The 15,487-nt window shown below is 35.4% G+C and overlaps 1 protein-coding gene across 3 annotated transcripts in view; it reads left to right on the forward strand.

Moving 5' to 3' along the window:
• The window catches only part of PDE4D (phosphodiesterase 4D), a gene marked incomplete at both ends in the record, with an annotated part of 482,189 nt that overhangs the window by 137,468 nt on the left and 329,234 nt on the right, over positions 1-15,487 (forward strand). Inside the window, one exon of one of the 3 annotated variants that reach the window (XM_079548414.1) lies at positions 7,370-7,638. The exons of the other annotated variants lie outside the window; for them this stretch is intronic. Within the exon in view, the coding sequence (XP_079404540.1) occupies positions 7,370-7,638 (269 nt within the window). Of the gene's footprint in view, positions 1-7,369; positions 7,639-15,487 lie in introns of those variants that run through there. 3 annotated transcript variants of the gene reach the window in all.

Raw genomic sequence — 15,487 nt, forward strand, 5'->3', positions numbered from 1 at the left:
TTCATTTCTGCCTGAGCAATTTTAATCAGGTATAACAAAGTCTACTGGCTCTGTGAATGCTTTCATTCCATCAGACCTCTGTAGGAGTCTTGATTCTTGGAGAGTGAACTCTTTTCTAGGACAATACCTTATAATGCAAGCAGTGTCTCAAATGCAGTTCTGCTGTTACACACTTGTTTCCAGAAGACAGCCTTTATCACTCACTTCCCTGATAGTTGCAGTCTCCTTTAACAGCAAAGGAGTATTTAATCTTACATATGGAGAAGATTATGCATTCTACAAATGATCCTAGGAGCACAATCAAGTCTTCAAAGGTACTCCAACTTCACTAAAGAGGAAATGTGCTGTCATCAGGCACTTTCTTCCAGACCATTGTGGCTTTGATTCTTTATAAGGGCAAATGCTGTGATCTAACCCAGCAGGCAGCACTGTGCAGCCACCTGCTCCTGGGAGGGATGGTGGAGAGAATCAGAAAGGTGGAAAGTGTGGGAACTCATGAGTCGGGGTGAAGACATTTACCATGTAAAGAAAAAGCTACACATACAAGCCAAGCAAAACAAGGAACTAATTTGCTACTTCCCATCAGCAGATGTTCAGTCACTTCTAGGAAAGCTGGGCTCAGAGTGTGTAGCAGTCTCTTGGAACCCAAAAGGCAAATTTCTGATACATAATACCAAGGTTTCCCACAACCAGTTCTTGGATTTAGTTGCTGTGCAAATATCCGCTTGATATAACAGCCTTTAGTTGTGCAAGTTAGCTGGCAAATTCAGCCAGCTACAAAATTTTAAGAAGTGTTCCCCTGATGGGCTCCCATAATCAGTGAAAATAATAGGAGGACTTTTTGTTTTCCCTTTCTGAGGGTTTTTTTTTTTTTTTTTTTTTTTTTGGCCTTTTATTTTGTAGTCAAGATATAAATAGAACCAATATTTATTCTTAATGCAGCTATTATGAGATTATCTAATTATTTGAAATGTAATAATAAATAAAAACATATAAAAACATTGTAAAAACCAGCAACAAACAGCAGAATTTTAAAGGTTAAAAAATAAAAGCTTGAAAAATAAAGCTGGAAAATATCCTTCATGTTCTGGCCTCTGGATTATCTTTGTCAGTTAATAGATTTAATGTTTTACATTCAACTGTATAAAAATCTCCTTAAGTCCTTAGTTCTTTTTCCACTAACTCACAAACTCTATTTTTAGTGAGCTCTTATGTCTGTTCTTTGTTAACATTAAAGGCAGAATATCCTATCTAAGCACCAGAAGGATATTGTAAAATTCAATTCAGAAATGTTTTGCATATTTTTTGTCATGTTAGCTTGGTTTGGCTTCAGTCAGTAATTCAAGGGTGTTAATGTAAAAGATAGTTAAGGTATTTCATAAAGGTCTGACAGTTTTTCTTGCCCCTAAGAAAAATTCAGCTTTATAGATGAAAAAAGGACATATTCCTTAAAATTATGCCCAATTAGAGGTTTGGAATATTAACTACTCCAAAACTAGAAATATTCCTTAAGCTAGTGATAAAGTCGTGACACAAATATATACCCAATTTTGTACTGGGTAAGCATCACACCCTTAAATGGTTTTCCTGCAGCTCCTTTATTTCTTCTATTTCATCATCCTGCTTCAAATGATAATGAAATACTAGATGAAATACTAGGTTGATGAAATAGAAGTATATTGGAAATATTTTGTTTTTCTAACCTGATAGATTGTATATGACACTCTTATACTTGGCTGTACTTCTTTGTTATAGTTATATTTTATTTCTCTAGTTATATGCGTGATAGAATGTAATTCAACAGATAATTTGGAATGTCTCTAATTAGATGCATTGAGGAAATTAACTTCGTTACCATTTTCTTTTAAGGCATTAGTTATATATCAGTTTTTCATACTGTGCTTTGTATTCTGGCTTCTGTTGCTAGTTTATTCCTGTCTAAGAATTGTCTTTATTAATTCCTAATCACATTGTAGAAGCAAATACTTCGTGCTGTTTAAACTCCAATTCTTAAAATGTGTCGAATTACAACTTTAAAATACATAGAAAAGACACTGCAGTGGCTTTCAATGAATTATCTAAATGAATTTCTTAAAAGGTGTATTTTCTTTATCTATTCAAAATTTCATAGCAGGAAAGAACAATTTAAAGGAACAAGCTTGAATTGAACCCCTCATAAATTCAACAGCTTACGTAGAAGTCTCAGAATTCCGAAACATTCTGTGTTATTAATGCTTTCTCATTAGCTGTGATTTGTCTTTTAATGTACTTACTTTTTGCCACCAAGAAATAGCTCATCTGCAGACAGTGAATTAGTCTTAGGAACTTATTGTAAACTTTTATACTTTTTTTTTTTTTAATTGTTATTTTTGGATCGCTTTAGATTTTATAAATATTTCTTTGAATTCATCCCAACTTGTGGCATGTGGTTAAAATAACATGTTGGTTGGAATATAACAGATGGTACAGATTCCTTATTGAGTCAACTTTCCATTCTTGTGTCTGACCGCTCAGAAATGTCCTTGTTGTGTTGTTGTGTTTTAATGGCAGGAATTTTGCCAAATACACCTCCCCATTCTTTGATGTAGTTGTGTAAAAGTACATCCATTTCCTTTAATCCTACTCCAGGAAATGTTTTCATTACACAGTTGCTGTTCTATTTATTCTTATTTAGCATTTGTGGTGATTCACTTTTATATTAATGTGTATGTGTGGGGAATTATACATCTTCCTATCTCTTCCTATCTTTTCCCTGCAAACCATGCTTCTTGCCACACTGAATAGCATATTTTTAAAAGTAATACTGTTTTTTTCTTTGTTTCTATATTCTAGCATGTCTCACTGTAGCTGAGGCATTTTTTTTTTCAACAATTGATATGCTAAAACTTTAATTTTCAAGTGGTGATTGCTTTTTTTGTTTAATCAAGCAGGATTTTGTTACAAGTCCTTTCTAGTGATAGCTCTTCAATATATTGAATATATATTAATATGAACCACTATCTTTCAAAGTTTTTTTTTAATACCTTTACGCTAAGGAACATCTGATCTTGTTAGAGCAAAATCTTCAGGCTGTTCTATGCCATGTTGATAGAATTTTTTCATTCATAACAAAATACTAAGCATATTGCTCCTGAGAACCCTGTTTCTCCTATTTCTTTGTTGTTGTTGTTGTATTCCTGTATGTGAGCAAGTTTTTTTTAGTTCTATTTCTTTGACAGTTCAGAATTTACAGAACAGTGGATCTCTTCTAACAGCGCTCAATTCATAGAATGTTATTTCAAAAACAAATAATACTCTGAAAACAGCATTAGTTCTTTATAGCAGCACAAATTGTAGAAGGAAATGTAGAATCCTGAGATTTGGAGGGAATTTCAGTTTTCAACTGTCAGAAGTACACTATGGATATGTATTTGATTTAGCCATTTTGCAAGTATGTGTATAAAAATTTTCTGTGACATCTACAGCGAAGATGTATCCTCAGGTCTTTTTTGTCAGGGCTGCACTCAATCCTTTCCTCTCTCAGCTTGCATTGGTGATTGCCTCAACCCAGACGCAAGACCTTACACTCAGATTTAGTGAATCACATGAAGTTCACCTGGGCCCACTGCTAAAGTCTGTATAGGTCCCTCTAGGTCCCTTTGGACTTAGACACCCTCTCATGTGTAAACCACACCCCACAGCTTGCTGTCATCAGAAAATTTGCTGAGGGTGAATTTGACCCCATCTTCAATGTCACTGATGAAGACATTAAAAAGTATCAGCCCCAGCACTGACCCCTGGGAGACACTACTTGTCATTGATCTCCATCCAAACATTGAGCCACTGACCACCACTCTCTGGACTCGATCCTGCAGCCAGTTCTTCATCCACTGAGCAGTCCACCCATACTCGTCTGTATTTAAAAATAAATAAATAAATACAATTTAATACTCGTTGAAAAACCTACAGCCTGTTGTTCTGATTATGTGAAGATTTTTTTTTTTAAGCAGTCCCGGAATTTTTTGTTTCGTTTTGTTTCTTTCTCTTTGGAGAAAGAGGTGCATTTATGTCAGATAAAGCTGTCTGGGATAACACAGTATCTGCATTCATATTTCTTCTAGCATTTTAGTTTTTAAGTAAATGTTGCTGCCTATATTGACTGTGTTCAAATTTTCTGCTAACAGGTGTTAGCTTGCTGTTCTGTACATGTTCCATATTACCTCTTTGAATATGTGGCTATCCACTAAGTACCTGTAATCGCAGAATCATAGAATCGCTGGGTTTGTAAGGGACTTCAAGAGATTGAGTCCAAACCCTACATGCTAGGTATCAAAATAATGGTCCTTAATTCTAGTCCTACTAAAGAAAAGAGAAGTGAGACTCTAGATTTGTGGACTAATACTTTTATATCATTTTCTCTGTAATGTATTCCAACTTGAGTTATGAACTGAAATCAGTGCTAGTCTTATTGATGTCATTGATCTCTCAATTTCTGGCTTAAGAAAGCTACTACAGCTCTCTTAAGACCATGCTTTGAATAGACATAAGATGGCAGTATTTCATAGCATAAAATAGCCTAGGTCTCACTTGTGCAAACTGTATTGTTTGAAAAAGTGAGTAGACTTATGTAGCACAGTAGACTAACACAAGTAATATTTTGTCCATCATGCAAATAAAATAATCACTTATATTATGCTCCACAAGCAGAATTTATATATTTATTCTACTTGTTGAAGAGCAGAGTTGTGTATACTGTTCTTCCAAAGAAAAAGGAATAGGAGTGATTATGTCAGCTGCATGTTAGTTACGATTTAATCCAGTTAATTTTTTCCATCTGTGGATTAACAGTCCATTTCCAGTTTAAATTTCATAACTCAAATTTTGTTTTTGAAGTTTTAATTTTATCTGGATCTTATTTTATATTTGGGCATTATTGATCTTCACACTGCTGTGCTTTACCCTAGCAGAAGCTCAGCACCCCATAGCTGCTCACTCCCTTTTCTCACATGGGGTGGGGGAGAGAACTGGAAAGGTATAATTGAGAGAACTCATGAGTTAAGGACAGCTTTGATAAAACAAAAGCTGCATGCACAAGCAAAGAAGAAGAAGAAATTCATTCACTGCTTCCCATTGGCTGGCAGGTATTCAGCCATGTATAGGAAAACAGAGCTCACCACATCTAACTGTTCATTGAGAATACAAACATCATCTCTCTGAGCACCCCACCATTCCTTCATCTTTACCTCACTGTTACAGTTCATCATGATGACATTTCATATGACATATCCCTGTGGCCAGTTTGAGTCAGCTTTCCTGGTTCTGTCTCCTCCCATCTCCTTGTGCAGGCTTAGCTCCACTCTGGCAAGGCAGAGTGAGAAGCTGAAAAGTCCTTGCTCGGGTACAGCACTGCTCAGCAACAATTGAAACATCTTTATGTTAACAGTGTTGTTTTCATCAAAAGTCCAAGCAGCAGCAGCACTCTGTGAAGAAAACTGACTGTATTTCAGCTAAAACCATGACATGAACCCTGATTAAATTTTACATAAAATTCTAGAAAAAATAGATAAAATGGAATGCATGGTATTTTCTGCATTCTGTGGCACTACTCAAGACTGAGTTAAATCTGTAATTAACGCTGTTCTCAAATTTCATATAAGACACAATAAAGTTAAACTTGTCTACGTAATGTGGCTCATAGCTGATAGCAACGTCATTCTTAATGTAAGTTGACCTTTCAGTTGCTGTTCTGCCCTGCTTCTGCCAGCACTGTGGTGTTCTCTTTATAATTCCCAGCATTTCTGACCTCAGTGCTAAGTACAAAGGTGATTCCTTTTCTTTTTTGGCACAGGCCTGCTTTTATGGGATTTCTGATTTCACCTCAGTGTCGGTAACAGTATCTGCCTTTCACATGTGGCAATATAATTGTGGTCAAACAAACTTCACCCCACTGAAAACCTAGATGCTGTATGTGCTTGTAAAATGAAATTCTTATTCGTAAAGGAAAGAAGGATTGTAAGATAAAGGGAAGGAAAAAAATATATTATTAACAAAAACAATATGCAACCAATGCTCTGACATTAAAAAGAAATCTTTCATAGAGAGGCGATGACTTTTCCTTTAGAGTGAAGAGGAAGTATGTTTATAACTGAAATACTATTGTTGTCACTGTAAAAATGAATGCAGCGAGCTTAAGTAAATATTAGACTTCCACTGGTTATTGCAGATCTTTGCCATCAGTCATCAACAAAACTGAGCACATTAAATAAAAATTTCCTCCTTCAGAATAGCTGGAATGAGTTAATTTAATTAAAAATTAGTCCTAACAAGCAACAAGAACCTCATCTCTAAGGATTGGCAGAAAAAGATTTTCTTGGATTAAAAAAAAAAAAAAAAGCTGCAATATCTTCTTGTATAATTAAAATATTTTAAAATGGAATTTAATAGCAGTAGCAAATAGCATTGATGAAATAAGTGCAAGTACTTCTGCTTTTTATATTTCAGAGGCTCCCTCTTCATTACATTAGACAGTTTCCTCACCAACAGCAAACAGTAAAAAAGGCACTTTTGTAGTTCAAGTAGTGATGATGATACACTAAATTAAGAACATCTCATTACACCAATACTGGTATCTCATAGTCTGGTTTTGGTTTGTTTACAACTTTTAACGTCATGTCTGTTTTGTATTTCTGCAAAATGTAAAGCAGCATTAGCCTTTCCTAAATGCATTTGAAAAGCGGTTGCCATAAAACTGCTGTTGTTGGGTTGGGGATAAGGAAGAGAAGGCAGTACTGGAACCCTTTTACATCGTCTTAGTATTTAATAGCTTGAGATAAAAGTTTGTAATCTTCATTTGTAATTGGGAATGACAAATACTGTAGATTATGGGGAAAAACAACAACAAAAACATAAAAGAGGATATTCCCCCCTCCTTCCAGACCTCCCTGAAGGTTCAGGAATAGATAAATGGAAAGAATAACCAAACAAATGAGCACACATCTGATGCTTAAGCCCTCCTCCAACACTTTTTATGTACATAACGAGAAGCTACTCAAGCAGCTGCCGCGCATTAGTTCCAATAGTTTAACAGGCAGCTTTATAGCTCCGACAAAAGGCTGTGTGCACTCGCTATGATAGCTAATAAGTGATCTTTGGCAAGAGGACTGTGAGAGGAGTGGTAATATTTAATAGGTTTCTGTGGAGGAGTTAGTTCACTTTTTTCTTTGTAGATCATAATCTGCAGAGAGAGGCTGAGGGCAGCAACACCATGTTGAGAGCAGCATAGGCTAAGCAAGAGCCCGAAGCTCTGCATAGTTCCTTGGAGGCGACTTGGAAGGGAGTCAAACTATCATAGGGCTATAGCAGACCTTAGTAGCAAGCTTACTTGGGAGGCATGGCTCAGCAGACAAGCCCGGACACCCTGGCTGTTCCTGAGGTGGATAATTCACATTGTCAAAATCTGTGGTTAAATGAAGATCTTGTGAAGACCCTGAGGGAAAACCTCTTGCAATATGAAAAGTCTGGGGCATCTAAGAAATCTTCATCTGCTTCTCCTCGCTTATCTCCAGTTATTTCTCCTCGAAACTCTCCCAGGCTTTTACGCAGGATGCTTTTGAACAGCAACATACCAAAGCAGCGGCGTTTCACTGTGGCACATACCTGGTAAGCACTGAGCAGGTCATTACAAGATGTCAGGCTAACTTGCCTGCATAGAGCATTTCTCTCCCTGGTGTCAGGGCTTGTGTTTGCTTGGCGTAGGCATGAATCGCTCTGACTGAAAGAGACAGTTTAATAGTTCTAATTTGTGACTCAAGTTCATTTCATATCTGAAGTTTAAAACAGTGAGTTAGATAACAAATATAAAGTAAAAAAATAAAACAAAAACAAAACAAAGTATTTGCTTTTTCAAAACTACCCTTTTTTCCTTTGTTTTTCGTTTTATTTTGGATGATAATTCCCTTTTTCCCCTTCTCCCAAGAGAAAAAAAAAAAAAAAGTAGTCTTCAGAAGGAAAAGTTCTTATCTGGTTCTGTGCTGTTCAGGCTAGAATGACAAGGAAGGCTTTTTTTTTTTCTTTCTTGCTTTTTTTTTTTTAATACATTTTGTGTATTTATAGCTAATTTATGCCCCCCTACTCCCCTCTTGTTCACCTGTCTCTAAACTTGAAAACAGGATAACATGACTTTATCTGTCAACAAAGTTCAAATTAAGAAGCACTTGATAGAGATGGGTGGGGATAGGTTGTATATGAAATAGTACTTCTTATTAAAACAGTTGCTAGGATAAACAGCAGAAAGACAGAAAGAGAAACCCTTGTTAAATGGTTCGGTAGCACTTTTTTTTTTTTTTTTTTTTTTGGTCACAATCATTTTTAGCCATGTCTTTGTAATCAAATATATACAACAACAATATACAAAACAACAACACTTAATTTTGTTGCATCCACCTTTTGCCAAACAGCAGCATAATTTCATTACTTAATTTATTCTTTTTTTTTTCCAAATGATCCATACCAAATTACTGTAACTCAATAACACTTGCCTGTTTGCTTTAATGGTCCTGACATCTTGTGTCATCAATGTGTTTTGTTGTTTCTTTTTTTTCTTGTCAGATTTTATCCCCAGTATTTTTCAAATAAATTTGTAACATAAAATGTGGAGGGGGTCTGAAATATACTCAAAGTCACACATTGTAAGCAGTACATAAACACGTGTTATTCAAGTTTATTTTCACTTGTCTGATATTAAATCTACACCACAGATATGTGATAGGTGTATTCTACATCTTTACAATGAATGTTTTTTGTGGCAAAACTGTATTTCTGTACTGCATGTTAGAATATACTAGCAAGAACGTATAAGGGGAAAATGATGTTATAATATTAAGATTAATCACTAATTAAAAAACAAATATATACATCATAATAAATAATAAAGGTTAATTGAGAAAGATGTCTAGAGTCACTGTATAGTTAACTGTGGATACATACCACAGACAAAATCAGTCAAATCAAGCAAGCTTAGTATATGGTACATTAAAATGTAATAACAAAAATCCCAAAACAATAACTGCCTTTTTTTAGCTTGTAGTTACAGACCTGGCTTAGAGTAACAAGTTTTCTCTGATAGTATAACACTTGAATGAGGGAGGAAAGAATGTGTGCCTTTTTTTTTAAGAATGTTTTAGAACCAGTGTGTCTGGTCAGACATTGCACGTATTAAAAGAGAAAACTGGATGAAGTTTTCCTTAATAATTAAATATAACCTCCAACAGTATTAAGGCTTTCTAAATCTTGCTTTTCAGAAAACAGCCTAGAGATAAGAACGTGTAGGACTGAAACAAAAACCAAACAAACAAAAAGCCAAGAAAAAAAATTCAGGCAGAGCTGTTTTACTTTCTAAACTGAAAATAAGTATGCTTTCTAAAAAAAATTACTAAGGAAATGTATCGCGTATGGTGATGTGTTATGACAGTTATTGTGAACAGTTCAGGGAAAACAGAAAGGAAACGTATTAAAGGCGACAGTAATGAAGTGAACAAACAGGTTTGGGCAATATGAAAGGGCAAAGGCTTTCACAGTATTAAAAAGTGGAATTTTGTTTAAATGCACTTCCTACAATGAGTTTTGGAAAGTTCTGAGTTTGGGTAAAGTTTCTTTTTACATGATGTTGACTGCAGGAAATGTTTGTTCTTCTCCAGATACTAACCTTTTAAATTACTTGAATTAAACATTTCGTACATATTTCTAAATGATCTGTAAGACTGGGTTATCTTAGAAACAGGTTTTATTTAGCAAGAAAGTAGGGAAGTAGTAAATCAAAGAGAGAATTAGAATAAATAACCAGAGAACTTGCGTGTGTTGTCAGACTTACAGGCCTGAAAAGGAAAGCAGAAGTACTATTGTGTGCTTTCTAATCTTACTTGTTGCTACATTCCATTCACCCCATTGCTAGTAGGTCTTCAGTTGATTATCTGTTTAGAAAACTGAGATAACTGTGACACTTAGTTTTATTATACTTTGGCTAAATAGAAAATATAGTATTTGAAATTTTGTATTCACATAATCTTATTTCAGTCTGCTCCTAGAAAAAAATGGTGCTCTAAATTCAGAGCTTACTCCCAGATATTATATAATGGGTTTCAGGACATATTATTTGTCCTCCATAGTTCTGATCTTTTCTGTAAGTGCTCCAATTCTATTAAATTAGTAATTTATCCATTTTGTACTTTAAGAACAGTAGTTGAGTTCTTTATGTGTGCATCTTTCTTGTTTAGGGCACTGTCCACACTGACATGAAACATTTTAATATCAATCTCACTTAAGCCACCAATAAAATGGAATGCTGTTTGTGTAATATTCCAGTCCTTTCTGCATTTGCAAAATACCTTTACTTTTAGAATGTGTTTTCTTATGTTTTCTTATGATGTAGATAGGAGTATGCACATAAACATGCACTCACACAATTCTAAACATAAGAACTAATTATGTAGCACAAAAGACATTGCCATGTTTTGTAGTGATGCAACATACTGCCATTGCAGGTCCAGTGCATTTAGATACCAGCTAAATGAATAGTTCTAACTGCCTGATTATCATTCATATACTGGCAGTTAGAGCAGGCTGGATTCTTCTGGCATTTTAGTTCTTCTTTCTTTCATAAGGCCCATAGTTATCCCCCTATGATGGCGTAGACTGTAAAACTGTTGACACAAAGATGCATTTACTGTATTATGTGGCTTATTGTTTTGCTGAGTAAAATATTAATAATTGTAGTCATATGTAAGGCATATCAGTTTGCATAAGATCAGATTGAATGAATGGCCTGGTTGAAATTTCAAAATGCCTTCTTGTTTTATGGTGAGGTACCTCTTATAAGATGCAATATTAACACGTGTCCAATTAATACTATGGCGGGATTGTGTATTATGTGAAAGGTAGTTATGTACATTCTAATCACTGCATGTGATTAAAAAAGATTAATGGAGAGTGTAAGCCTTTGATATTTCTGAAAGAGGCTTTGCAGTTCATCCTTCCTGAAAAGTTAAGCTGTTCTATGTTCTAAAAACTATATCTTGAGTGATACAGTAGGAGCGTTTAAGAAATGGACAGGATTGTGTCTTTTCTTTCTGAAATAGTGTTCAGGAAGACATGTAGTAGTTTTTATGGAAGTGTGTGTACGTGTGTTTAACTTTCCAGGTTAAACCATGAGGTTTTTAAGAGACACTATGAACTATCCTTGTGCTATATTCAGATAAATGATTACTTCATTTTGCTTACAGGACTGTAATGAGAAATTTGATAATAGTTCTGTCAACTCGGTGTTCATTTCTGGGCTGGTAGCCTCATACTTTATCCTTCCTCAACTGTAACTCAGAATTCATTCTTAACAGTTGAAAGAATAACTTCTAAATTACTGATTTTAGGTTCTTAAGGGGGAAGAAGCACTGCATAAGAAGCAACTTGAAAGAGGAGACTTTAAGCAGTAGAATTGCATAGGATCTTCATCTTGATGGAGAAGATTCTGAATAACTTGGTATTTCAGAGAGTGTTACAGCCTGGAACTCATTGGGAACTGCTGGCCTGTACCAGTGTCAGTTTGTAGACAGTGTCAGTCCATAGGAAACAACCATAACAACTGGAAAGAAACAAGTGTTTTAAAGCTTTGTGGACAGGAATTTGAATATACTTTAGCCAAAAGCAACTCAAATTCCTCAGAAATCTGTTTTATATTGAACTACTGAAAAGTAATCGCAATGCTTTGAGGCCTGTTTAGTGTAATGATGTAGAAGTACTCGTAACAACCAGACAAGATAAATGAACCCTTGTACACGTTTGGCAATATCAGTTTCTGCATTGTCTCAGCTGTCTCTTCCTATGCCTTTTCTAAGCCACTGACTCCCCAGTGCAGATTGACAAGAGCATAATTATGGTGGAATTGTGTGTAATGGGATTTGCAAGCAGTGGGTGCTTTTGGTTCCAGGGAGGGAGGTCTGAGAATTCCCCAGCTGTGAGAAAAGCCAGTGTGTGTGACGTGTTCAAAGGTTTGTGGAAGGATGTTTAGATACTTGAAGTCCTGCAGCTTTGGCAACTTGTGGGAAGTCAGTTTTCCTTTATTTAACATGAAAAATTCCTTTCTGTAGAGAAGGAAGGAGGAGCAAGGAGCGTATTTGCAATAAAATAGTAACATCAGTGCAACACAGCAACTAAAGGGTGTTTAATAGAATAAAAAAATGAAGTCATTACATGTTCTTAGGTTTTTTTTTGTTTGTTTTGTTTTTGCTTTTTAATTATCTGTTGTCTTAATATTTCTCTATGAACATACATTCAAATAGCAGATTTTTTACTCTGTTGTATACTATTTTGGACAGAATATTTGCACCCCTTAGCGTTTATTTTTTTGTACATATAATATGTTTATTGTATATAAACTATATATACAATATATACAGTGAGTATATATATTCAAATACAGCAAGTAGTGATAAATGACATTCTCTTCATTATATGAGGCGTTGTTATTCATAGTTTCATTGCTATCTTCCCCTTTGATATCTCTGTCCCTTCCATATGTCCTCCAGGACTCATTTAGTAACTTTTGATATTTGAGATTTTAATGGTTTTGCTCATTATATGTCTTTTAAAAAATATTTACACATGCACCCTAAAACCTAAACATTTAATATGGTTATTGTCTGTAAGAACACAAGTATGTACCCATTTACAGACAGTACTTTCATCTGAATTTAGTCAGTCTTTGTCCCCACCCATAGTAAATATTTTCCCATTGACTTTGGCACTCAGATATGAAAACGATAGATGCCTTGGAAATAGTTTAGATAGATATGGGTAGGGTGTGCCATTTTAAGTTTCAGGAATGTAACTGGCATAAGAATATTGACAAACTCAGTTTCTTTGCTTATTTCTATTTCACAATTTCTTTTCAAAAAACAATAAAAACTCAAATGTTGGTTATAAATATATAAGAATGTTGCTTTTCCGCTATCTACCAAACCCGATGTGGTTCTGCATTACTGGATTCGGAGTATTTTTGTGGAAACTGTGCTAAGCTACAATAAAATATACCAGAGTGAACCTATAGACTTCTCTTTCAAATTTTAAGATGCATTTTATTCAAAGACTTTTAAAACCAATCTGTGCTTCTCTTTCACTACTGAGTGCTTTTCAAAAAACAAAGGTAATTTAGTATATGAAAAGTATTACAAAAGGAAGACCAATCAAAGCAGAATAGGTTTATAACTATGGTCAGAACATTAAGGATTGTATAATATTTGTGTAGGGAAGCATGTATATAAAATACACAAGCAATGTATGTCTCTATATTAACATTTCTATAGCGTACCTTTCCAACCTGCTACTTTCATACTTTTTTATTCTCTCCTTTCTACACTTTAATAAAAATATAAAATCAATTTTGTTATTTATATAAAATATATAATATAGTTAATATTCATGTGGCCTGAGACAATTTCTCTTCACTTGCTGCAGCTCAGGAAAGACAAAAGGTTAGACATCCATTTCCTAGAGAGCAAGGCAGAGTAGTTCAAACAACAGAGGAAGAAACTTTGTTAAGAAAGATTATTTCAGACATGCTAGATTGCAGCATGTTTTTTTCTGATTTAATGAGATATGGGTACTCCTGATAGCTAAGGTAGTATTTAGTCAGGTTACAGATGCAACAAAATGTAATTAAAAATAACATGCTATTGAATAGTAAAATAAAACATGAAGCTTAAAAAGAGAAGGTTGTATGAATTCAGGTTATATGGCTTCTCAAAGGGCAAATCATGCTTTACAAACATGGTGGCCTTTAATGATGGAGTTACGGCATTAGTAGATAAAGGAAGAGCAATTGATGTAATCTACCTGGACTTGTGCAAAGCATCTGACACTGTCCTGTGTAACACCCTGATCACCAAATTGGAGAAAAAAGGATTTGATGGCTGGATCAGTTGCTGGATAAGGAACTGGCTGGATGGTTGCACTCAGACTTGCAATCAGCAGCGGAGACGGGTGGTGTTCTCCAGGGACCAGAGCTATTTAGTATCTTTAGTATTTAGTGGGTGGCATAGACAGTGGTATCATGTGCATCCTGAGCAAGTTTGCAGATAACACCAAGCTGACTGGTGCAGTTGACACACACGGATCAGGGCAATCCCAAGCACAAATACAGGTTGGGTGATGACTGGCTTGAAAGCAGCCCTGAGAAGAAGGATTCGTGAGTATCAGATGGTGAAAGACTAAACATGAGAAGAAGGTGTTCTTGTAGCTCAGAGGGCCAAGTTGTATCGTGGTTTGCATAAAGAGAAGTGTGGTCAAGGGAAGTGATTCTGCCCCTCTATTCTGCTCTCGTGAGACTTCACCTGGAGTATTGCATCCAGTTCTGGTGCTCCCAACACAAAGAAAGACATGGAATTATTGGAGCAGATCCAGAGGAGGTTTATGAGGAGGATCAGCAAACTTGAGCACCTTCCCTGCGGGGTCAGGCTGAAAGAGTTGGGGCTCTTCAGCCTAAAGAAGAAAAGTCTCTGGGGAGACCTTATAGCCATCATCTAGTTCCTGAAAAGAGGCTCCCAGGAAGGCTGGGGAGGAAATTTGTGTAAGGGCATTTTGCACCCAGTAATTTCAAAAACTTACCCTTGACAAGTCTTTGCATTTAATTCTTTAGCAAGAATATGTACAGCTAATATATATCATGTTTATATTCTTTAGTGTACCAAACTTATCAGCACTGAGGAAATGCTCTCATTAAGACAAACAGAGCTAATCAAGTAGCATGTTCTGACAGTGGGGTTGATTTATTGTAGAGGTTGATATTAGTGGGCAATATCAACAAAAGATTGTTCAAGTAAGCCTTGGAATGCTTTTATTTTGTAGTAACGTGTAGGAATGTGTGATGTACAATTATATATCTTAGTTCTATAAGCCAGACTAGCTGGCATGTCCAAGAAGTTTGATAGTGTTCTTCAAGATGTGGATTTGTTCTTGGGATTCTCACTTCGCAGTATTGTCTTGTTAATTTGAGAAGAAAAAAAAAAAAAAAACCAACCAAACACCCCAAACCAAACACATTGTGGATGGGTTAAATGTTTATGAGGTGGGTGTTTCTGATATGCATTTTCCAGTTAAATTCAAATGATTTATGTAATTGTTACTATAATATATTCTTGCATTATAGAAGACAGGCAATCATCAATAACATGTGCTGTTTTTCTAAAGATGGGATAGTCCACTGAGTCAGAAAAGCTAGCTATTGTATTTCCAGTATTTCCAAAGTCTAGCTGTGCAACTGTAAGAACCTTTACTATCTGCTATAATTTCAAAAGTATGTCACAGAGATTTAATTCTAGATTTTTCTAGGATTCTAGGATTTATTGCTTTTCCAAAAGCTTATCACTTGTTTTAGAAGATAGCAAGTTAGATGCTCCATCAATTGGGGGTTGGACTCGATGATCTCTGGAGGTCCCTTCCAACCCCTACAATTCTGTGATTC

The sequence above is a fragment of the Tetrao urogallus genome (genome assembly GCF_951394365.1).
Source record: "Tetrao urogallus genome assembly, chromosome: Z".
In the NCBI taxonomy this organism is placed as follows: domain Eukaryota; kingdom Metazoa; phylum Chordata; class Aves; order Galliformes; family Phasianidae; genus Tetrao; species Tetrao urogallus.